Source organism: Lepisma saccharinum, chromosome 15 (genome assembly GCF_977018435.1).
Source record: "Lepisma saccharinum chromosome 15, izLepSacc3.1, whole genome shotgun sequence".
NCBI lineage: Eukaryota > Metazoa > Arthropoda > Insecta > Zygentoma > Lepismatidae > Lepisma > Lepisma saccharinum.
Window position 1 is genome coordinate 39,997,093 of NC_139243.1, and position 23,866 is coordinate 40,020,958.

At 37.2% G+C, this 23,866-nt stretch overlaps 1 protein-coding gene across 3 annotated transcripts in view; it reads right to left on the reverse strand.

Moving 5' to 3' along the window:
• Window positions 1-1,963: 1,963 nt before the first annotated feature.
• The window catches only part of BuGZ (Bub3 interacting GLEBS and Zinc finger domain protein), a 49,763-nt gene continuing 27,860 nt past the window's right edge, over window positions 1,964-23,866 (reverse strand). For 2 of the 3 annotated variants that reach the window (XM_083136896.1, XM_083136895.1), the window contains exons 7-10: window positions 19,944-20,082; window positions 18,516-18,596; window positions 15,588-15,857; window positions 1,964-3,452 (exon numbers count right to left, since the gene is read on the reverse strand). In XM_083136896.1, coding sequence (XP_082993022.1) covers window positions 3,345-3,452; window positions 15,588-15,857; window positions 18,516-18,596; window positions 19,944-20,082 — 598 coding nt within the window. In that variant the 3' untranslated portion in view covers window positions 1,964-3,344. The remainder of the gene's footprint in view (window positions 3,453-15,587; window positions 15,858-18,515; window positions 18,597-19,943; window positions 20,083-23,866) is intronic. The other variant, XM_083136897.1, reaches the window with a different exon arrangement.

Here is a 23,866-nt window from a genome sequence, read left to right on the forward strand (position 1 = left end):
ACTTCATATACTGTGGGGTTCAAACAATAATTATTAAATGTTTGTATCATGTAATCCCTCTAACGTTTATAGTAGAGTACTGCACGAGTCCACATTCGCTCACTTGCTCCAGTCTCCCACGCAAGAACATGCTACACTCCAGTATATAGAATCCAATATCATTTCAATGTTACAATAATCATAGAAATATGTACGTAAAAATCCACCATGGTAGTTTCAGCCCATAATCATCTATTTGATTTTCATATATTGCATGTATTGAAGATACACTAAACTATATTTTAACATGGAGATGATGACTGTGTTCACGTAAGTTTAAATTTTACTGCATCTTTCACTCCACGATCCATATTTGAGGGCACACAATCAAACAAATTATGGTCATACATGAACTACTGGGCTTCGAGCGTATACCAATCGTTTTGCCTTTTTCAGCATTATTCGCTTGAGCTAAGAAGCCGTCAATTTTGTACACTATCTAGCGTCATCTGTGCGAACTATTAGACGTCCGAGCAAAAAGCCCTTGCTGCAGCACTCTAGTCCATAGCATTGATTAGTTAGTAGTAAATCCTGCTAAGAAATTTCGTTAATTTCACGAGTTGGAAGTGTTCATAATGTCACATATTCAAAATAATTCATCGTCATAAAAGTTTCATCAGAGTCCATGTAAGACATGAATAATCTTTGTTCATGTACACTGAATATTATAAAGTACCATGTATCAAAGGTAACTTATTCAGAGTCCATTTCATTAAATGCAAATCCCTTAAATCAGTACTGTATATATGTCTCATGCACTTAAAATTTGAAGGAAAAATTATTTGGAAAGTCCTCAAATAATGAAAACAAAAATGTGAAATTACAAACTACACTTGGTAAACTGGAAATATCACCTCTCAACTGAATGTACATGATTTAGGATATGGACACTATTATGGAAATAAAAAAAGCACTGCAAGCATTGCATTTCAAAGAACTAAAAATAACAACTGAAAAGGTAGCACGTTAATGTGTTCATGTCATTATTTTGGAAGTTATAATGCTTAGCACCATTTTTCAAGACATGATAAAATTATGGTGTTGGTAATCTGCCAAAATTTAAAAAATCAAATTAGAAGTTTATGCTTACACGATGTGTACTTACTTGGCATGTATTATGTATTTACCTTTAATCCCGATAGAAAACTGGCACTTGGTGGCACTGAAAATGGTTACAATGTTTAACTTGCCTTTCAATGGTGGATTTTCGTTAACATGCAGGCATTCCACAGAAGCCTGACACAAGCTACAGTGGCTTAAAAAAAAAAGGAAATAAAAAATATTTTTTCAATCGCCTAGCCTTCAATATGGAGGCAGGGGACATCAAGTCCAACAGCACAGCGTGCTGTGATTGATTGCGTTACCTTGGTCCCCAGACAATTTGCTGAAACGTTCCACCTGTTTCTGAAACAAGTGTCAAAAAATTATGAAGATTGGCATATCTAACACTCAAGTGCTACTTTAGTAATATGCAACATTTCCATCGCCAAGCCCCAACTGGGTGGGGCTGGGGGCCCTCATGAGCCCAGCAACACTGGGAGTGTTGCGACTGATCACCTTCTTTTCTTTACGTGCTCCACCACCATGTTTGCCACAAAAAAGGACACATCTTTACCTTTGTGCTTGCAGCTGGGATGGTTGCCTTTCGCCATTATTATTTTTACTTTTTTTTGTGAAAGAAAACTGATTATGTAAGGAAAAATATTACGGTAAAAAGAACTGAGGAAAGTTTAGCTTTTGTTATTACAGTGGATTTTATTCTTTGAAAGATAACAATCAATACTAGATTGACAGAAGGACTAAATGAACAGAGAGAGAGAGGTTAACTATTTTCTCAGAAAAGAACTGTTTGATTCTTTCTTATTTTCCTGAAAATAAAATGCTTACCTTTTTTCATGAGAAATCTCAAGAAATGATAGCCAAGTGGAAGGAATCCATTTTATTTCAATGTGAGCATACAAAAAAACAACTTACGTGTACAAATGTACAAGCACTTCAAATCTACGTACATAATATTTCAAGAAATAAAAGTGAGCTGCAGGGGTGAACTCTTTTAACTACACTAGCCTAAGCACCGATTGTCTCTACACCTATTACAATCAATGTTCAAATGTTCAATTCATTACTTAATGTTATTCTTACTACAAGTAAATTGCATGTCTGTGCTTAAAGAATTTACTTTCAGTTCATGTCTGAATGCGTCAAAAACTTGTTTGTTTCTAACATCTGAACAAGAGTTGGCCCCTGAAGCTCACTACAATAGACTTGCAAAGAAAAAGTTTAAAAAGGTACTCTACCATGGTTTTCATTTCCAGCGTACCTTTGAGTTCCAATTAGTTACATGAAAGCTATTTCACAGAAAAATGACAGCACAATTTACAAAGAAAGAAACAGGGTTAGTTTGCCATATGATTCTGAAGTGCAATATTTCACCTACGCAATAAAAGAACTTAAAACAAACTAAGATTTTAATTGACTCTGGCTATGTTATGAGTTCTAAGAGTACTTCTTCTTTCCTTTCGCTTTGTATGGATTCTTACCTGAATACATAACCTGATCAGCATATCCTTTTGTTCACAATTACCACACCTACAGCCAGAACACAAAATATCAACTATGCTCACGACAGCAAGCACTAACAATTCGAGTCTGCCATCACACAAACCTGTGCCATTAACTAACAACTCCTGAAAATGTGTTCTAACAGGTACAATGCATCTACCTGCGAGCACCTGTAAAGTCACACTTACTCAAAATAGCAGTCTACATTATGTACTGCACTGCTCACATGCAGTGACAAAGATACACAGTGAGATTTAAAAGTGAAGAAGGACTAAAATTTTAGCACAAAATTTAACAATGTAACATGTAGAAATACCTGGAAGATCATCCCTCCTAACGACGAACATACGCATGGATACTTTTATAGACCACTGCTCTTCACTTCAAGTATCTTTCAGTCCGACAGCAGGCAGAAAACACTGAAACTCACAGCATTCCCAATGTTAGTAATGGGAAAACCACATAATTATATCTTCTCATAACCACAAATACTATTTAATGCTTTATTGTTTGAGCCACTGGAATGTGTGGGTGCACATCAAACAATTAGAATTAAGAATACAACCTGTCGACAGTTCAAATCTGCCAAATGTAACATGCATTTAAGTGAAAAATCATAATTAAAAGACAGGAAAGTAGTCCATGTTTCTTGGCTGCTTTTACACACAATTAACTTATTTTCTTTATCTCCAAATCACCCATACACTTGCAACAGGTCTCTCTTCATAGCTTAACAAACCTGATCATCTGAAACGAGGGTGCATCATAGGGGCAAGCATAGGGGGCCCGTGAAATCCCATCGGCGGGCCTCCGTAGTGGGGCATGTGACCTGGTGGCAGCGCTGCAATGAGACCAATAGCACCAAATACTATTAATCTCTTTTATTCTATTATCATCACACAAAGATATGTTACGTATGCTGTCTTACAAATTACCTCAGGCGCTAGCAAGAATGATTCATATTTTGTGAGAATTCTCAATATATCTTGTGTAAACAAATTATGAAACTTTCTAATTGTATGTCAAACAAACATCATAACCAAAAAAAATCTTCCTTTTATCATCACCCTTTTGTATTTTCATGTTGAAATATTCACACACTGTTTCACTGTTATCAAAACAGCGATAATAGGAGAAGGTAGCATGCTAACATTTCAATCAAAGCATTATATCTCAATCAGATTCAAGGAACAAAGAGATCATACACAGGGAGGGTGTCATCATAAAATGCCAATCAAACCTTCACAATGCACAGAGGATGTCAAAATGAACAACTTTTCAAAGTAATGTTTTCCTCGTTGAAGCCTCATTTCCTTGCTACAAGCCTTCATGGAACTGAATTTTCTATCTTGTGTGTACGTAGAAGTGGAGACCAGTTCAGGGGTTACCACTGTAACTTCTTTTTTTATGTTGGGAAAACGATAACATTTTTGGTAAGCTGCTGACAGACCGTGTGTGTGACCAATGAAGGCAATGACCAACTTATGAGCAACTCTGAACAAAACTTCATTAATGTACAAACTAGGAATGGATATATCTATAAATATCTTATAATTTAGTGCAAAATTATGTCATTTTGTTATAGTTCTTATGGATGATCTCCATGCCCTACTTTTTCAGAAATTAAATGCATAAATATGCAACTCATTGTGAACTGCAGTCCCCTAGAAACGCACATACACTAATTGGCCATTCGTCACCGGACACTCCACCAAAGGCATGTGGAAGCGCCTGGGCACGTGACCACGAGCTATAAAAGGCGTGGCAGGTGGAGAATAGCCGCACAGTAGGTAGAGCAGCCACTATGGACAGACGACGCGAACTTGGCGAGGCGGAACGAGGAATGATTATCGGAGCCCACAGGTTTGGGCATTCAACACGTGAGATTGCCAACAAATTTGCAATACCCCAATCAACTGTGAGTGATGTTATCGGGAAGTGGAAGCAGGAGGGGGTTGTCAAATGCCCACCCAGACCACCTAAACCGAAAATATTAACAGATCGGGACCGTCGAAGCTTGAAACGTGTGGTGAAGTCAAATCAGATAGCCTCGCTCCAGACGGTGGCACAAGAGTTTCGTGCGGCTACCAGTAGTGTAGCAAGTGATCGTATCGTACTGTCCGCCGGGAAATCAGTGCACTTGGTTTCCATGGTCGTGCAGCTGTTCACAAGCCGTTTATCACATCCCGCAATGCGAGCCGGCGTGTCAAGTGGTGCAACGAATGCCGCAATTGGACCCCTGAGAAATGGAAATCCGTCCTATGGAGTGATGAATCGCGCTACCAGCTGTGGCGGTTCGATGGACGCGTGTGGGTGTGGCGTATGCCTGGAGAAAGATTGCTACCGGAGTGTCTCGTACCCACGGTGAAATTTGGCGGAGGTGGCATCATGGTGTGGTCGTGCTTCTCCTGGTATGTCTTGGTCCTCTTGTGTTAGTGCGTGGAAACATGAATGCAGATGCATACCTAACGATCCTGGACAATTCTGCGCTACCGACATTGTGGGCACAATTCGGTAGTGGTCCTTATCTGTTTCAGCATGACAATGCCCCATGTCATACGGCAAGTGTGATCAACACGTGGTTCGAGGATATGGGTGTGCAAAAACTTGATTGGCCTGCCCAAAGTCCTGATCTCAACCCGATTGAGCATCTTTGGGACGAGTTGGAGCGCCGGTTGAGAGCCAGGCCAAACCGCCCAAAAAACACTAAAGAGTTGTTCGCCGCTTTGCAAGAGGAATGGAGCAGGATTCCCGTCGAAACCTATCGCAATTTGGTGGACAGTCTTCCTCAGAGGGTTGCGGCTGTACTTGCTGCGAAAGGTGGCCCCACACGATACTGACGGACGGCTGAAACCGGATTAAAGTACTCGTTCCAGGTGTCCGGTGATGAATGGCCACATAGTGTATATTAAAGTGGCCAGTGAAACATTCAAGGAACATTTGGAATTTTATATCGGATTGGGAGAATATCGGTATAGGTCAAAATTTCGTATCGGCCCATCCCTAGTAAAAACATAAAAGGGTATATAAAACATATACATGGATGGGGAGAGCTTAAATCCTGTGAATTCACTCTGCTGGGACCATGATGATTACAAAATTCAACTTTTGAAGTGCTATAGCAATGAAATGAGGCTTTAATGAGTGAAACATACATTACCAAGAGAAACTGTTTGTTACACACTGCGAAAGTTTGTCAATGTTGTACAGTGCCACACTGTATACTGTATATGACAAGAGTTGAAAAATGAACATTGTAACACAGCTATTTTCTGAATTTTAGAACATAAATTAGAAAATATAAACATGTGCACCTGCTCAAGATGAATGACCCTGAAGTACAGTTGTCATGTTATAGGATCTAGACCAACCAGAATAAGTTATAATCATCAACACCATGACTAGTGGAGGTTGACACTACATGGGAAATAATCTACAATCTTTCTTTCTACGTTACTCATTTCCCAGCCTACAACTTAAACAAATTACTGTAAGTTGAAAACTAATGTCATGTTATTTCATTGGGGTTGGAAAGTGAAGTGTGTAGTAGCAAGACGTAAAGTAAATGATTTTAAACTAAAAGTGGCAATGTAAATATCTATATATCTACTTCTGCAACGAAAATATATTGTTTGGTGTTTGTTGCTACAAACAACTTGAAGGTGATGACTTCCGAAGATGAAGGAACACTTGAGAGGAGTTCATTTTGATTCTGACGATGCATGCAAACAGAACTGAGGTAGTGGCTCCGTTGTCAAGATCAAACAATTCTACAGTGACGGTATTAAGAAACTAGTTTCTTGTTTGAAGACGTGTGTTGATCACCAGAACGATTATGTGGAAAAGTAATTGCGTAGATAGGGACAATGAAGTTCTAAAAAGTTACCTGCATTTCTTTTATTGAAATAAATTCAACCGTTTTCCAATAAAAAAAATAGGAGGCATTACTTTTCAGCATGCCCTCGTATATTAACATTACATATACACACATAATTCATATAAAATTACATCAATGTATTGCTGCAGTAAGGAGTCAGAAAAGGATCATTCCATGCCAAATCAACCGGGGCTTGAACCCTGACATCTCAGAAATTGATAATTTTTGGTACAGTGATAGGTAGTACCAGTAAAGTTGACGAAAACTGCCAAATTTCAGATTTTTTCCGCTCTTGGTTTTTGAGTTATTCACTTTCAAAAAATAAAAAATCCCAAAATTTGATGACATTTTGAAATCTTTAAACAGCTGTAGATCAAAAACTATTTGACCTAGAGAGCTCAAATTGGTGTCATTCTCATCTTCTTTTAATGAGCTTTAATTTGAAATGCAACATCAGTGTGGTATTTGAACTTTGTAATTTCTAAAAAAAACTTGAAAATAAGTTTTTTGAAAATCTCAAAAACACCATTTTTAATTTTTTTGAAAAAAATATATGATTTGAAGAGATCAATTGACTATTTGTGTCTGAAATTTCATAAAAAGGTAAAAGGTAAAAAAAAATGTCATAATGTGATGGAATTGGGTTCTTATGGAAATTAAATTTTTGTATTGTAATGTGTGTGAAATTTGCTAAATTTGTTGACTTCCATGTTATAACCACAACTATATGTATATAACCCTCCGTAGCCGAGCGGGTTAAGGTGTTCACTCGTCTTGAGATCGTTCGCTGCGGGACGGTGTAGGTTCGAATCCGGCTCTGGTTGGAATTTATTCGGCCTACGTATAGGGCCGGTGGCAACCCACCATCGTGAGGAAATTGGGGAGCTCCGAGTGAGTGAGCGTAATCCGGTCACGGAGACCTACTATAACGGCTGGGGATACGTCGGGCTGACCCCCCCCCCCCCCCCCCCGACTATTCCAATACTGGTTGAAGATCTCCAAGCTTAGAGGTGACGAAGGAAAGCGTGGGAGGGAGACCGGCAGTCGGTAGGTATGCCTAGGCCCTTCATGGGCTGTTGCGCGATGGATTATTATTATTATTATATGCTGATTGGTTGAAGTCTTCATATTACTCTCTCTTATAATTTTTGGACTACAAATAACATTAAAATGACTAATTTTATCACTTTTAATATCAGGTAAGAAAATTGAAAATGTACGAGGGCAAGTCATTAAATAACAGGAATCTTATTCTAAACTTCATGGAGATTTATGCACAATGAAAATTTGTGTTTTGGCACTCAAAAAGGTTCCTTAGCAACACGCCATAAAGTTGTCGTGATGATCAAACAGTATGCGCCTCGTACAGCATGGCTGCTCCGCTGTTGACTTGCAGCATAGAATAGCAATGAAGTGTTATTAGTTTTTTGTGGTCAGAGGGAGTGAAACCTTCTGAAATCTACAGCAGAATGAAGGTTCAGTATGGAAACAATTATTTAATTCAGGGGAGAGTGTCTGAATGGGTGGAAATATTTAAAACTGAAGACAAAACGTCAGTGATGAACATCGGACTGGGAGGCTAGTTTGCGTTGCAATGGATGAATAAGATTCCTCTGCACTAAATTCCTAAGCAAGAATATTAGAGATGAACAACTGCTCTCTTGCCCTTCGTGCGCACGCCTATAGATATACCGTTGTACGCAGAATGAACCAGAGATTCAGACTATATGAAATTTATGCAAATTCGGCGTATATGTGGTGGTGGGGAGGGGGCTAACTCTCAAAATTCCAAAATTTCGGAAAAAAAAAATTGGTTCCCCCACCCTTCCCCCAAGAAAAAAGTAAATGACAGTGTCGACATGCACATGGAAATGATCGCTGACATGTAAGGAATACAAAAATATTTGCATTATCATCATATGACCAATGTAACTTGAGTTGTACCCCCAAAAGGAATGGTCGGAACGCCACTGATTGAAGCTTCAAAATGCAGCGGTGCCTTGAAATGACTTTAGCTCAGAGACTATTTGCCCTGGAGATATGAACGATATACCGTTGTACGCAGAATGAATCACAGATTCAGATGATATATAATTTATGCACATTCGGCGTATATATGGAGGGGGAAAGGGGGGAAATCCTCTGGAAATACTTTTTTTAAAAAAAAAAATGGGGAACATATGGTAATGTTTTCTTTGTCTGAGAATACAAAATGTTCTCAGCTAAACTGGGTAAAGTGTGTTTAACAACATTTACAATATACTGGTTTGGGAGATAGACGATGACTACTGGTCGAAATTTTTGTTTATGGTAAAAATTTTCTGTTCAAACTTCATTGCGATTTCCTCCAGCTGGAGCAAAACCAAGTTTGAATAAATTTCTCTGATATTAATTTGAGCACACAAAATTGTAAAAAAATGTCCAACTTTCTAAACTCAATTTAAATTACTGTTAGACTGGGTATTATGTTACCAGTTTATAGTTCTGGTTTCATGTAATGCACAAGAATGGAAATCTTTCAGCACAGTAATTTTCATTTAGTGGAGGGATCTGTTTCAGAGTTGATTACCGTATTTACTCAAGTAATGCGCACTTACCTTTTTCCAAAAATTTTGCTCCCACAAACTGTGGCGAGTATTATGCACAGAATAATTTCGACAGCCACCACAAAACCACGCATGTCACTGCGTAGAACACGTAGAACAGGTGCAAATACAGGGTTGCCACTCTAGGACCATGATAACATTAAAGTATAATTCCCGGTTTACAAGGCGAACTTCCCAAAAATTCAAGGCTACAAGCAATGTTTTCTAAATTGCAACCTTACGTATTACAGCCTCTCACCACCTACACATATACGCACACAAATATATTAACAATATAAAGGGTCTATGTGATTCCAATTGTATCCAAAAATTCTAATTCAATTGAATTAAAATGTTATATTTAAAACATATAATTTGAGATGCGGAGTTTACTTTTGTCATTTCACATGTTCGGACTCGAAATACATCTATAAAAACAAGTCACAAATGTTACGGTTTATATCCTAATTTACGAAAAATTGTTAATTGTATAAGAATTTCAGACTCCAATTTAAGTAATCAACTTCAATGTGTCCTATCTTGCAATAATCTTCCGCCCCTCAGATATATTGTTCTGCAATATATCTGCAACAAAGTAAACGGGTTGAGAGAATTCGGTTTTATTTTCCTTCCTCGACAAAAATAAAAGCTAAACTGTGAAAAAACTTGCCTCAGGGCATTTATATGTATAAATTCAATGGGTTTTGGAGTAAAAAAAAAGTTGCAATTTTTTTCACGTCTACGGAGAAAAATTCCTGCAGAATTCCCGGAGCCAATAATTCAAGCATTCCAGGAATTCCCGGTGAGTACCCTCCATGAAATAGAAATTACCAGGTTGGATTTCTTTAGTAATAACAACATTTTTAAAAAAACACTATAAAAGTGAAATGGCCATTTTCCATGATTTTTCACTTTATAACAGAACGTTTTGCGACCATAAGCAAAGCAGTGTCGTTCTGTCAGAATTCGGGCATGCACCTCCCATCACAAGGGATGTGTATCAGCGTTATTTGTCGGGTGAGAAATAATAGAAAATAACTTCCTGAGCTCTGCAAACTTATAACATAATTTTGATCTCGCTTTCTTCTACTACAGAATAAACAAGGTGGTTACAGAAGTGAAAGCCTTGGGATGCTAAACGCAGTGGGGAGAGAGGGGGGAGGTGGCGAGGGTTGGTGACACATTGTATACACAAGATGATATTCTACTCTTGGCCAACATAGCAACAGGTGGTAAATTTGATAGGAAATGTGGCTCAAAACTAATGACTTTAAGAGTTTTAGGTATTCTGAATAGGTATGATGTAATTCGTCTTGATTGGTGTAGCAACAGCTTTATGACCTACAACTAAGAAAGCCATTTCTTGAACCTGAATTGTATTGCACATTATATAATTGTTTGTCGCTTTTCCTCAAAAACCAGGGCGTGCATTATACACGCGTAAATACGGTACTTTCAGCTGGCATTCAAGTGCTACGTTCAACTAACAAGTTGCAAATGTACTTTTCAGCTGCATGCAATATTCAACACACACACTTAAACTAGCCAATCACTCTGCATTAGATCACGAAAACTGGCATAGTTAAAAATTAAGCACTGTTTACTCTGCAATGTCAAGGCATTTACATATGGTTCCCTTCGAAAAATAAATGTCTTACCTGCACAGGCAAAACTAAATAATTCATATTTTTTTGTACTCACTGTACGAGAGAGATTGTGTGCTGCATCAGCCATGCTTTCCACCAATAATCAGCGATTACTGGATCATAATGTAAAATATCACTCTTGAACTGTTATTTTCCTACGTACAGAAGATTATTAAATAAAGTGATCCACATTTACAATGAAACATTATACCAAACTTACCAGGTTTTCATTTTGGAAAATTTAACAGTTCAAATTCTAACTACATTTTCACATGAGCAAATAATATTATCCCTAACTCCATGGCCGAGCCATAATTTTGCATTAACTTTTCAATTAGTAATTTCAAATCTATTATTGTATTCGAGTGACCAGTACATAATAATCCAGTTAGTTTTCTTTATCATGCACACTTCTCCCAACCAACGTATAAATCAATTAGATACAAGGTTACAATCCCTAACATGGTATCAAAGTTTGAGAACATATATGTCTCGAGTAAAATCAAAGTGGGTCAAATTTATTCATGTGTAAGAGAAGAAACACAATTAAAATTATTTAATTAAAAAAAAGATCTTATGTTGATCTATGGTGACATAGGAACATTGAAACAACATAAAGAAGTGATATTTCACCCCATAAAAACAACAAACTTAGTTTTGTTGATAGTCCTAATTTTCAGTTCAACCTTGTCCTTCTTCAGGGACGAGACATGAGTATAAGACATGTTGAAAACATTTTGATTGATTGATTTGGTTTATTTTATTTCACATTTCTGCCATTATGACTAATTTTTACTGCAATTTTCAAAAAAACTGTTACAAAAGACATTCATAAATGTGAGAAAATGTGTATAAAATGTAACATATATAACGTGGAAAGAGTATGTTTGCAAATTTCAGAAAGATTTGGTAAATAATACCAAACTTTTGAAAAATAGCAAAATATCCAAGTGTACGTGGAAAAACGATCTTTAACAGAATTACTAAGAGCAGTCATTTTCATTGGATTTGTGAAGTAAGAAAACAAGTCTAATTCTAGAGACTTGCTCCCTTCTTCAGGCTGCTCACGTTTAGGTTATGTATAAATCATAACCACGTAGAACTCTCCATAGGTTCAGGATATAGGATTGGTAAAAGGTGTGTGGTTAAAAAACAATAAAAATCTAAAACCCATTACAGGTGCACGTCAAACTACCATGCCGTTTTCCCAATTAGAAACTGCTCCTTGCAATGTTAAAACTTTGAATAGCCATGGTCCGCGTGTACTGCAATACTCCAATGTTTCCTCAAAGCGCGAGGTCGGGTGCTTCCCCTCTATTTCCCCCCTCCTCCTCCATTCTCCTTCATGCCAGTCCAGCATGAATTCCTCTTCCATTTGAGCTTTGCGTGCTACGGACCGTGGCTATTCGCAGTTTTAAAGTTTTAACATTGCAAGGAGCAGTTTCTAATTGGGAAAACAGCATGGTAGTTTCACGTGCACCTGTAATGGGTTTTAGATTTTTATTGATTTTTAACCGCACACCTTTTACCAATCCTATATCCTGAACCTATGGAGTTCGACGTGGTTATGATTTATACATAACCTAAATGTGAGCAGCCTGAAGAAGAGAGCAGTTGCGTCCCGAAACGTCGCAGGAGTTACCTCGATACTCGCAAAACATAAGTTAATAATATATATATATATTAGGGATGGGACGATATGAAATTTTGACCGATACCGATAAAGTACCGATATAAAATTTACCGATACCGATAACCGATATTCTACCGATCCGATATAAAATTAGAAATGGTCCTGGAAGTACCTGAAAGGTTCATTGACCTCCTTAAAAATTGTGTGTTTCAAAGTGACTGCAGTGCAAGAGAAGTTGCATATTTAGACATTTACTTTTTAAAAAAGTAGGGCATGGAGATTATCCATAAAAATTACAACAAAAATGGCAAAATTTTGCACTAAACTATCAGATATTTATCGATATATCGGATCGGTAAAATAATCGGTAATTTTACCGATAAACCGATATGCCTATATCGGCCGATACCGATAGAGTACCGATTAATCGGTCCCATCCCTAATATATATATTAAACTTGTGAGTAATTTGCACAACTTTCATCATGATTATTTCTAGAGGCATGCATATTTCGTTTTTGACAGAAACACGAAATGTCAAATAATACATTATAATGTTAATTTTTCATTTTTCATGTTTCTGAAAGGTTTGAGGTGCATTTTCCTACACTGTTTCGTCACGAAATGATAAGAAATAAACTGCATAATGTGAAATGCTCTCTTAAACATGAAATTTAGATTAACTGATGTGACACTTTCTGAAGTTTGAATTATCCTGTGAGTTATGCAATTCATGGAAAATTGATTAATTCTGCTGTAAATATTTGAGAAGCGAAAATGGACCCCATTAAACAGGAATAAACTTAATATTCTGGCAACTACATAAATGTGCTATTAGAAGGGATATGTATAATTTGTGTAATAAGTGCAGTTTTTAAATCAAATTTAGGATTATCTTCACAATTTTAAAACCCAAATGTAATTTCTTATACTGCTATAACACCGAAATTTTATTTTATTTACAGCTTTTGAACTTGATATTGTCTGTTTTTGTACCAAAATTTCGCTTTTTTATTTACCAAAAATATGTGCCTCTATCTATTTCTAAAATTGTTGTGTATGTTCCGCTACATAATTAGAGACTTATGCTTTAATATTACCTTTCAGAGAAAGTTAGAATCATAGAAATTAAAAAATTAAAAGAGTAATCTAAAAAAATGTGTATTTCTTTTGTTCTGAGACAATACCTTAGATGCATTCTCTTTACTCTCAGCAGTTAGGTAACTTTCCTGAAATTCTTTGTAGGGTGAGGTAAATTTATTCCAGTTATGCAACTGCTGAGGATCCAGACATTTCTTCCAGAAATATCTAGAATCTTGTAGAACACTTGAACTGACCGTCTATTAGATGCAGACTTCACAGAGTACATACTTGTAAAATTTAATTGTTTCTGAAAAATATTTCCCAGCTTGTTTCACATCAGTTGAATGGAGGAAGCTCAGAAACATTGTTTTTTATGCCTTCTCCCAATAAACAGTGGATGGTGTTCTTCCATTCTTCCCAAGGCAAGATGAATGAAGAGTTGCTTGAAATTATGAGTAATGCAAAAAAAAAATGAAGAAAACAAATGGCATAGTAAAAAAATAAAGTTCTCCCCTGTGCTTAGCACTATGCCATGAAGGCTTATAGGGGATGTGGGGGTAACGCCCAACACTTTCTTGATCCGGTCATGAGTGGGGGTGATGTGATCAGCATCATGCCCCTGACCGCCTTTACCCCCCAGGGTTTCCCCCAGGTACCCAAGTCATTCGACGCTGGGTGGGCGCCGGGGCCGCTTCCTACGTTAGAAAAGTTCCCGGATTTGAACCGGCTGGGGATCGAACCCGGGACCTTGAGCCTGGTAGTCAGACGCGTTACCGACAGAAATCAAATGAAATACCACAAATGGCATAGTGGTATTTCATTTGATTTTTGAAGGACAATATGTAGAAAATGTTACTCAAAATTGTAATAAATAATGATGACAAAATTACTGGATGTATTAATGCTGGTAATGGGAAAATCCCCTCCCTCAAATAGCTTGAATTTACTTTCCAAGTTTTATATTTCCAGTTAAACTACAATTCAGAAAATGTGTGTAAATATTTTGAGGAGATAATAACTAAAAACATATTGAAATGGTCAAATTGACAGCTTTCATAATTCTGGTGCTAATGATTCATTAATATCCACTTCACTTCAATCAAAATGAGAAAATGCACAAAATAATGTCTTGGTTTCTTTGAGATAAAAATAGCAATTTGTTTTAACCTTGGTTGAATCCAACCAACCAATCCTGCAGACAGTGATAAAAATTAGGAGGCAATACATGATGGAAATTTATTTTTCAGGATTGGATAGAAGTTGAAGAAATTTCAGCATGTTTGCCATATATCCCAACAATGGTAATTTTGCCCTGACTGTACTTAAACTCCTGACCCTGATGATGGATTGAGGTCTATTAAAAAATTAGGAGTACTAACAGAACAAAGGTGTGTGTTCACTGTTTTGAAAGTTGTTATTGGAGCAAAAGGTGAGAATTTTTTAACAATATCGTAATTTTCTTAACAAGTAAGCAATGCTAAACCTACATTATGGCAATTCATAACCAGGATTCAGTATTTTCTTCTATTAAAATCAAGTTCAGCCTGCCTAGAAATGTAGAGTGCAGGTATGAAGTAACCATATCTAAATTAAACCAACAACATGCATGTACACTTTTCCCTACTGTGTTGAAGAAAAGTAGGGATGGACGATATTGCAAATTTGATATTGCGATATATCGCCACAGACGATATGATACGATATTTTTTCTGTGTCGTGATATCAGCAATATATCATCTCCACAATATATATTGCCAAATATTGTAATAATATATCACTGGCATGATATATATCACAAAAATATCATGACATTATATATTACAGACACGATATATATCGCCAAATATCGTCATGATATATCGCCAACATGATATCACCAAATATCATGACGATATATCGCACACACAATATATATTGCCAAATATCGCAGACACGATGTATATCACCAAATATCATGACAATATATTGCCGACATGATACATATCGCTAAATATTGTGACGATATATTGCCGACATGATATATATCGCCAAAATATTGTGACGATGTATCACCCAAAAACTAAAGTAAAGTAATGGAAGAACATCAAAAAGGAATTACTGGCCTGAGTACAGCAGAATTCACACTTCTGAAGTGTAAAGGTAAAAAATCATGCTTCGACACTTACCTGGTGGCAGCCCCATTGGAGGGGGTCTCATCATGTTACCTCCGTGAATCATTCCCGGCCCAGGGGGACCGTGATGCATAGGAGGTGGCTGAAACTGACCTAATCCCGGGGGCATTGCATGGCGCATGATAGGTGGCCCTGTCATTGGTGACATGATGGCCATGGTGCTTGTAGGTGGAGGCATTGCTGCAACTGACACTGCGACTGGAACAGCGCCCATTGCGATGGGTCGCTGCTGGTAACGTGGGATTGCTGCTCTTCTTTCCTCCTGAAAGATGTCACGTAAGTTCATTAGTCACCTTGCAAACAAAAACTACTGCAATATTTTTAAAAATTCTGTTCTGGATAATGCATCAAGTATACTAATACTGCAAAAGCATGATTCTTAGTTTTGAGTATAAATTTGAAGATAAATAGCATCTCAGAATTGAAATTTGCCAATATTTCAATGATACTTAAAATTAACTACCGGATAATGTTTTGGTAATACAAGTATGGTACAGTGGAACACCAATTTTACATGTTTCGGCAGGCTGAATAAAAAAAATGTAAAATGCAAGAAATGTACAAAGGAGAAAAGCATGTAGGTGGGGTGAAACTCTAGTGCATGTAAGAAACAAGCACACAATTGTCCTTTCTTGGGAGAACAATAATAATAAGAACCTGTGGCACAATCAGAGATGTTTACGCTCTGAAGCTCAGCTTCATCCTCAGCCTCCAAGAGTCTTGCGAGGTTCAGGCCGTGTAAAGCCGAGGCCCAAATGAAGTACGGAGGCTGAGGGCATGTGAGGCTGGAAGCCGAGATGGAGTTTGGAAGCTGAGGTCACGTGAGGCCAGGGGTCAAGTGAAGTTCGGAGGGTAAGGTCGTGTGAGGCCAACCTTAGCTCAGAGGCTGAGGCCATGTGAGGCCAAGGTAGAGATGGAGTTCGGAGGCTGATAAAAAGAGTTCGGAAGCTGTATTAGGTCGAAGCCAAATGGACATCTCTGGGCACAACAGCCCTCAAGGGTCAAAGCTACATACCAAATGCCAGCCTCCCTTACAAATGCCTCAACAGATCATCCAACCAGTTACGGGGTGACATGTTGTCATCAGTATGACAAAACCCAATGTTGTTGTAGGATAATATATTAAAAATAATTTAACAAGAAACAAGTAATGTTATGCATTCCTAAGGAAAATAGTAAGACATGCAATGAAAATGAGTGGCAGAATAACAAACCTCTCTTGTATAGGTACAGTGGATGATTGCAATTTAGACATTTGATTGGTTTGGATTCCCATATACTCATTGCTTGTTTTAGAAATCTCAGATAAGAGGGGGGGGGGGGGGGTGATGTGGTGATAATTTATTGTTAGATGATCTTTACATATCACAGTTGAGGCATGTACAATAGTTTGAATCTCACCTTACTTTACATCTAATCCCAGTCAGCCCATCAGCGCAAAGTGAATTCAAAACAGGTTTTATCAAAACTTGAGCATTTTTAAGTCAAAATAAAGGATTTGTTATTTATTCTTATGTTAACCTAAGATTCTGGAGTTCTGTGGAGGGCAAACACCCCTTCTGGCTATAGTTTCCCTGAAAATAATGTGTTTTTTTTTTCATTGGTCTCAGCTTTCAAGCTTTCAATCTCACAATGAACATTGTGTGATTTGATTCTTTAAAATAGCAGCGATTTACTATAATTAATGGTGTAAGCATTTCCTTCCTGCAGTGCTCTGAGTGTCAAAGATGGCTATTCTTGAGTTACTTGAAACATAAAAAGTTGCTGATTTGTTAATCAGAAAGCACCAGAAAAACAGTATATGCTTTTCTTTTAACTACTGGTTTTGTGTTTGGTGCTCATATATCAAAATCATCACAGCAAGGTAATTTCTTACGAGGACTGCAGATTCAAAATGATGACAATTTTCTTCCTTATGCTGGATGAGTCATTAATGCTAGAATCAGATATCAGCAAGTGACAGTTTTGCAGGCCCCAGACAACTAAACCTGTGGGGTGGGAGGAAATAGGTGGTGGTAGAGAAGGTCCTCCACATTTTTAAAGATAATGCAGGTGTTGAAGACAGAGAAGTAGGTTTTCGTGAACTAAAGAAAAAATTTACTTAGTATATTAAGTACATTTTTTTCCCTACATATGTCGATTTCCTTTTCTTTTCAAGGCTAGTGGGAACCACAATGTGGCAGAACTGTAATTTAGTGACATCCTAATGAAGTCAAGCAACTACTGGGACTGGGCTAACAAAACAATGGCCATTCATGGGGAAAGCAGCATCTAAACATGAACATGGATAGGGACTGGATCTTGCTTAACTTGCAACAGTAGACCGAGAGCACGGACATATGCCTAAACCAGATCACTACCACAGGAAATACATAACAAAACAGTTTACTCTTACTCATACACTTCTATCCTCGAAAATGAGTGATGTTGGTTCCCAAAAGCTATTCTGAAATAACCTGGTAAATATCTCAAGAAAATAACATTTACACCACAAAACCTTCAAGATGTAGATAAGCTATTATTTGAAAATTTGGAATTACTTAAAGATTGCAAGTCTCAATCATCACAATTTTTTACTGTTTCATGTACAATTTATGAAGAAAAATGTTTGAAAACAGTGAGACAACAACCTTTTTTTTTCTTTAAATATATTATAAGAACAGCTACTAAAATAATGCAGTGAAACCTCGATCTTATGTTTTTCTGGGGACCAAGCTGAAAAAACTTAAATTTTGGGAAAATGCAAAATCGAGGAAAATTCTATAACATTTTGCTATGTTGAGACCAACAAGATTGAATGCTTCACGTGGGAAAATGTAAAATCTGGGAACGTAAAATTAGGGTACTGCTGTATTCTAATATTTCATTAACTTGTTACCTGAATTATTTTTTCTACAATACAGAACACACAAACACTTACCTCAACAACTGGAGTAGAAGTGCTAGTTTCTACAGATTTAACTGTACGTTGGTATTTAGACATTTTGGCACGTCTTTCTTCCTATGGGAATAATAAAAAAGAAAATGTTTTAATAACATGAGAATAAAAATGTTTCTGGCACACAATTTTTACAAGACGTTGGGGAAAAAAATACTTATTACTAAAAATAAATCTTCATTTATCATTACTAGGGCTTGGAAGTTGATGAAAAATCACATTTTTCTCTGAGCCTTAAAAAGAATGCTAAACTTGATAACAGTCAGTTTCCCTTTAGTTAGAACCAGAAAACAATGTTTTCATTTTGTATTTTTTGGCTTTTACGTCATTTTTAAGTACATTTTGCCATTTTTGTTAATTTTTGAGGATTATTTTTCTCCTCCCTGATGTTTCATGAATGTTAAATGCATTTACTAGCAAAACTTACATATTTAAATTTCCTGACATGATCCTTTTAGTAAGTTTGCCATTAATCGAAAATATGGTCAATGGAAAAACACAGTATTATTCTTAACTGAAGTGTTTAGCAATGGATTAAAAGTGTGTAGTGTACTTTGCTCTACCATGCTAAAGGTTCAAATCCGGGAACTTTTTTAACCTTGGAAGCACCCACGGCACCCACCCAGTGTCGAATGACATGGGTACCTGGGGGAAAACTTTGGGAGTAAAGGTGGTCAGGGGTCACATCACCCCCACTCACGACCGGATCAAGAAAGTGTGGGGCGTTACCCCCACCTCCCCTATAAGCCTTCATGGCGTGGTGCTAAGCCTACTTTGAGGTTCCCTTGCTGGGCATTATCATCACTTAATGTGTGGTTTTAAAGTATAATAAGTTACAACATTTAAAAATTACACTCTGATGTATGTGAAACACAGATATATTTTCACAAGCTGGTCGACTATAGTATTGTGGAAATGATTTATACAGAAAAAGCCTTGAGGTATATTTTATGTAACACCTTTGTTTCAGTAGTTTAAAACACACTTTATCGAATTATTCAACTAATGTCTTGCAATTTATGAAAAAATCAAGCTCTCATTTTTAGAGCGAAAATTATTTTTGGGTCATTTTTCAATAATTTTAAGGTCATTCTATAGGTCAAGTTTTGACATTTTTTAGGATATCAACTTCTGAGCTCTAATTATTACCTTTCTCTGACAAGATTTCTAATAATAATTTCAGTTTCAAAACTATTCAGACAATTGACCAATCAACAACCTTGTAAGAAATTTCACAATACAAATGGATGGTAAAGAACATTTCAGACTATAGTGATATCTGACCATGATATTTACCTCATCAGTATAAATTTTTTTAAAGTTTCACTTTCATATATTTTTTTTTTACTCCTAAAAAATACCAATTTTTTACAGCTAATTTATGTCAGCTCAGTAGAAGAGACTACTTACCAACGATATATCCTCCGGCGGATGTATAATTTTACTAGAAGCTCCAGTAGTATTTATCATAGCTGGTTTCTGACCAGCATCTGCACCACTTGAAACTGTTGATGATGATGTGGAGGTACTGGATGACATGTTTGCATTGCTATGGAAAATAAGTAAATGTCAAAATAACCACATGTAACCGACATAAATTATCCAGTACATGAAATTAATATTAGCTCAAGAAATAAATCTATTCATGTCACGTGACTTTAGATGGAGAGATAGATATTTACTCTAAAAAGTTCATGTTCGAATTTTCCACGTAGGTTTTGCTCGCCATCGATGAAGCCACCAGACAGGTGGCGAAATCGATCGCAAGCAAAAACTACGTGGAAAAATTAAACATGAAGTTATTAGAGTAAATTACTTATTTCTGGAAAACCACCAAACAGATATCATTACATACAATATAATTAAACATTCATATACATACGAAACATGGAATTGTATCCGCGAAACCTCTGTATGTTGATTGATTATAATTTTGGTGAGCATTCCGATGTGGGTGGTGACAGTGGTCACCAAAAGTAATCAATCAAAATAAACAGAAATAAGCGGATACGTTTCCATGTTTCATGTACATATGAAAATAAATCTATATTCAGATTTTTAAAAATATAGTGGGATCTGAACCACTGTGCCATGTGCCTCCACCAGGGACCCACTTATTACAAGGTTAACAACATTATCATCAATCATCAGGGAGACCCTCATTTTCTCCAATTTTACATTCTCCTACTTTTTAAGTTTTTCCATCTTGGTCCCCCGGAAACCTAACCTAATAAAATTAGCCAGCATTGACATAGTAGATATGTACAATTCAATCCCCATAGACCTAGCTCTGCGTTCAGTTGAAAGATGGCTGACAATAAACAGAATCCCTGCTCTAGAGGTACAAGAGATAACCAGGCTGTTGGAAGTTCATTTAAAACACAACTACTTTCAGTTTGAGGATAAATTCTACAATCAGTCCGAGGGCCTTGCGATGGGCAATCCGCTATCCACTTCTTTAGCCAACATAGCTATGCACCTGACTGAAGAAGAGATTCTCCACACTCCAGAACTACAATACATCTGATATGGAAGGTACGTGGACGATACAATAGTTGTATACAAAAAGGCAGAAGAGCTCAACCTTCTACTGAACAAGCTAAATAGCATCCAAACCAGGCTCAACTTCACCGTAGAACAAGAGAAACATGGTAAGCTCGACTTCCTGGACATAACCATCAGCAGTGCACTTAACAAATTCATACCCACTGTCTACAGAAAACCAGATGCAGGCAAACAGTACATACACGCTCTCTCTAGCCATCCCCCCAAACAAAAAGCTAATGTGTGGCTGAACTTTTATCCAAGAGCCTTCTCTTTCTGTTGCAGAGAAGAGCATCTATGAGAAGAGATAACCACCATCACTGAAATAGACATGAAACATGGCTACACAGAAGCGCAACATTCCACTTGGTGCAGTAAAGCGGAAATACAGGTCAGACACCCTAGCCAGTCACAATCAACCCATCCACAATCAACCTCCAACGGCCAATATAAATGGTTTGCCTTCCCCTACCAGCCCACCACATCCAACTGCATATCCATAGCCCTTCTCCTATATGGCATCCAAGTGGTGCACAAACCCAATGCCAAAATAGCTGATAAACTAAACTAAAACACAAACGGTACTTCCTCTCCCCCCCTTGATAACCCAGGTGTATACGATGCAGAGTGCGATTGCAAGGCACATAGGCAGGTCCATCAGATCTAGGGATGGGTCGATATGAAATTTTGACCGATACCGATAAAGTACAGATATAAAATTTACCGATACCGATAACCGATATTCTACTGATCCGATATAAAATTAGAAATGGTCCTTGAGGAACCTGAAATGTTCATTGATCTCCTTAATAAACGTGTATTTCCAGGTGACTGCAGTGCAAAAGAAGTTACATATTTAGACATTTACTTTTTTGAAAGTAGGGCATGGAGAATATCCATAAAAAATACAACAAAATGGCAGAATTTTGCACTAAATTATCAGATATATATCGATATATCGGATCGGTAAAATAATCGGTAATTTTACCGATAAACCGATATGTCCATATCGGCCGATACCGATAGAGTAACGATTAATCGGTCCCATCCCTAATCAGATCTATCAAGAATCCAACAGCACATAACGGATGCGAAAAAAGCCCAACCCACCATTGCTCTTGCTAAATACATCAAATACAATAGCCATAAAATTCAAAAGGTACAAGTCAAACACACTACCAACACACTTGTAGACACACAAACAAGGAAACACATGCCATAATGCACTTTTAGCATGAGCTAAACATCAATAGCGGACAGGTACACCACACTTGGATTCCAGTTAACCCAGTTAACGCTGGGATATAGCAGACGACACAGATGCAGACATACAGTAAACAACAGCACACCTAGCAGTAGACGGAGAACTACAAACAAAAGACGCACACCAAGCAACAGTACAGCAAGTTCCAACGAGGATGGTGGCAGTGGCCACTGAAATTGATAGAACAAAGAAAAAACAGTTTCGCGGATAAGTGAGTACTAGTTTCTCCATATTTATATACTACCGCGTCTCTCTTTTCCCAATCGTGAATAAAATTAACAAGATGGCGAAAAAAAAATTGGTCAAAACCTTCAACTTTTGCACTCCTGTACTTTCTGAACAACAAAAGATATGGATCTGCAACTTTGCATGGGCTCCTAATTTAGGTGGCCCCTTTCAGAATGCCAATTTTTAAATGAAACAAAACATGTGAGGTTGAAGAATCCTGTTCATTGGTTGATTTCACTCATAGAGTACATACAATGGAAGAATATTTACCTAGCATACTCCTAAAGTAATTACTGCCACAAATCATGTTATTTTTATTGTACAATGCACTAAAATATATTTAGCAATGAATATGAATGTGTGATTATCAACAGTTTTTCTATGTAATATTTTAGAATTTTTTATTCTCTTCGGTTTATTTCTTTTTGTAAAATTTAAAATTTCTTCTTTATTCTTCTAATTGGGTTTGTTAGAAAGGGGATACCAAAATTTCCCTTCCAACAAGAGCACGATTCTGTTTTTATATCTCAACTGCTTATGGTAAATAGTTGTGCTATGATTTCTGTGCATCACTTTACATTTGAAAAATATGTGCTTGAAAACCTCCAATCCCCAAAGGCTTACATACATAAAGCGGTCACATCTGGTAAAGGTTAAACTGTAGGCTTAGTCCTAATTAGCGTATCTGGGCATAAAGTGAACTTAAAACAAATTTCTCTTAAAGATTTAGATACTTTTAAACTAGGATGGGACCAATGAATGATATTACTGTGACATCATACTTCATACTTGAAGACTGAATCCAAACAAACCAGCACATGTTTTTTCCCCTATTCAAAACCACTGACTTTACCATTGTAATGGGTAACTTTAAGAATCGTGACAGCAGTTACAAAACAAAATTGTGATGTGTATCGTACATCACTGTAAAGATGAGATTTCGGAGAATATGTCGATATATTACACATACCTTACAGAAGAGAATAAAAAGAATGAATCAATCAGGGAATCAAGTAATGCAAATGCTTCTACTGGCTTCCCATTCGAAATGGCAGCCAATAGGCTTGGTTGATTTGTTGTTTTAAGTCCACTTTATGCACAGTAAGGCTAATCGGGACTGGACCTACAGTTTAAAGTGGGATCCGAACCACTTGTGCCTCTACCGGGTATCGAACCCGGGACCCCTTGATTACAAGGCGAAGACGCTACCACTGCGCCATCGGGGAGGCCCAGGCAGCCAATAGGCAGTTGCTGTAGCCACGTGAGGCTCCTGAAATCCCGTCATCCCAAGTTGCAG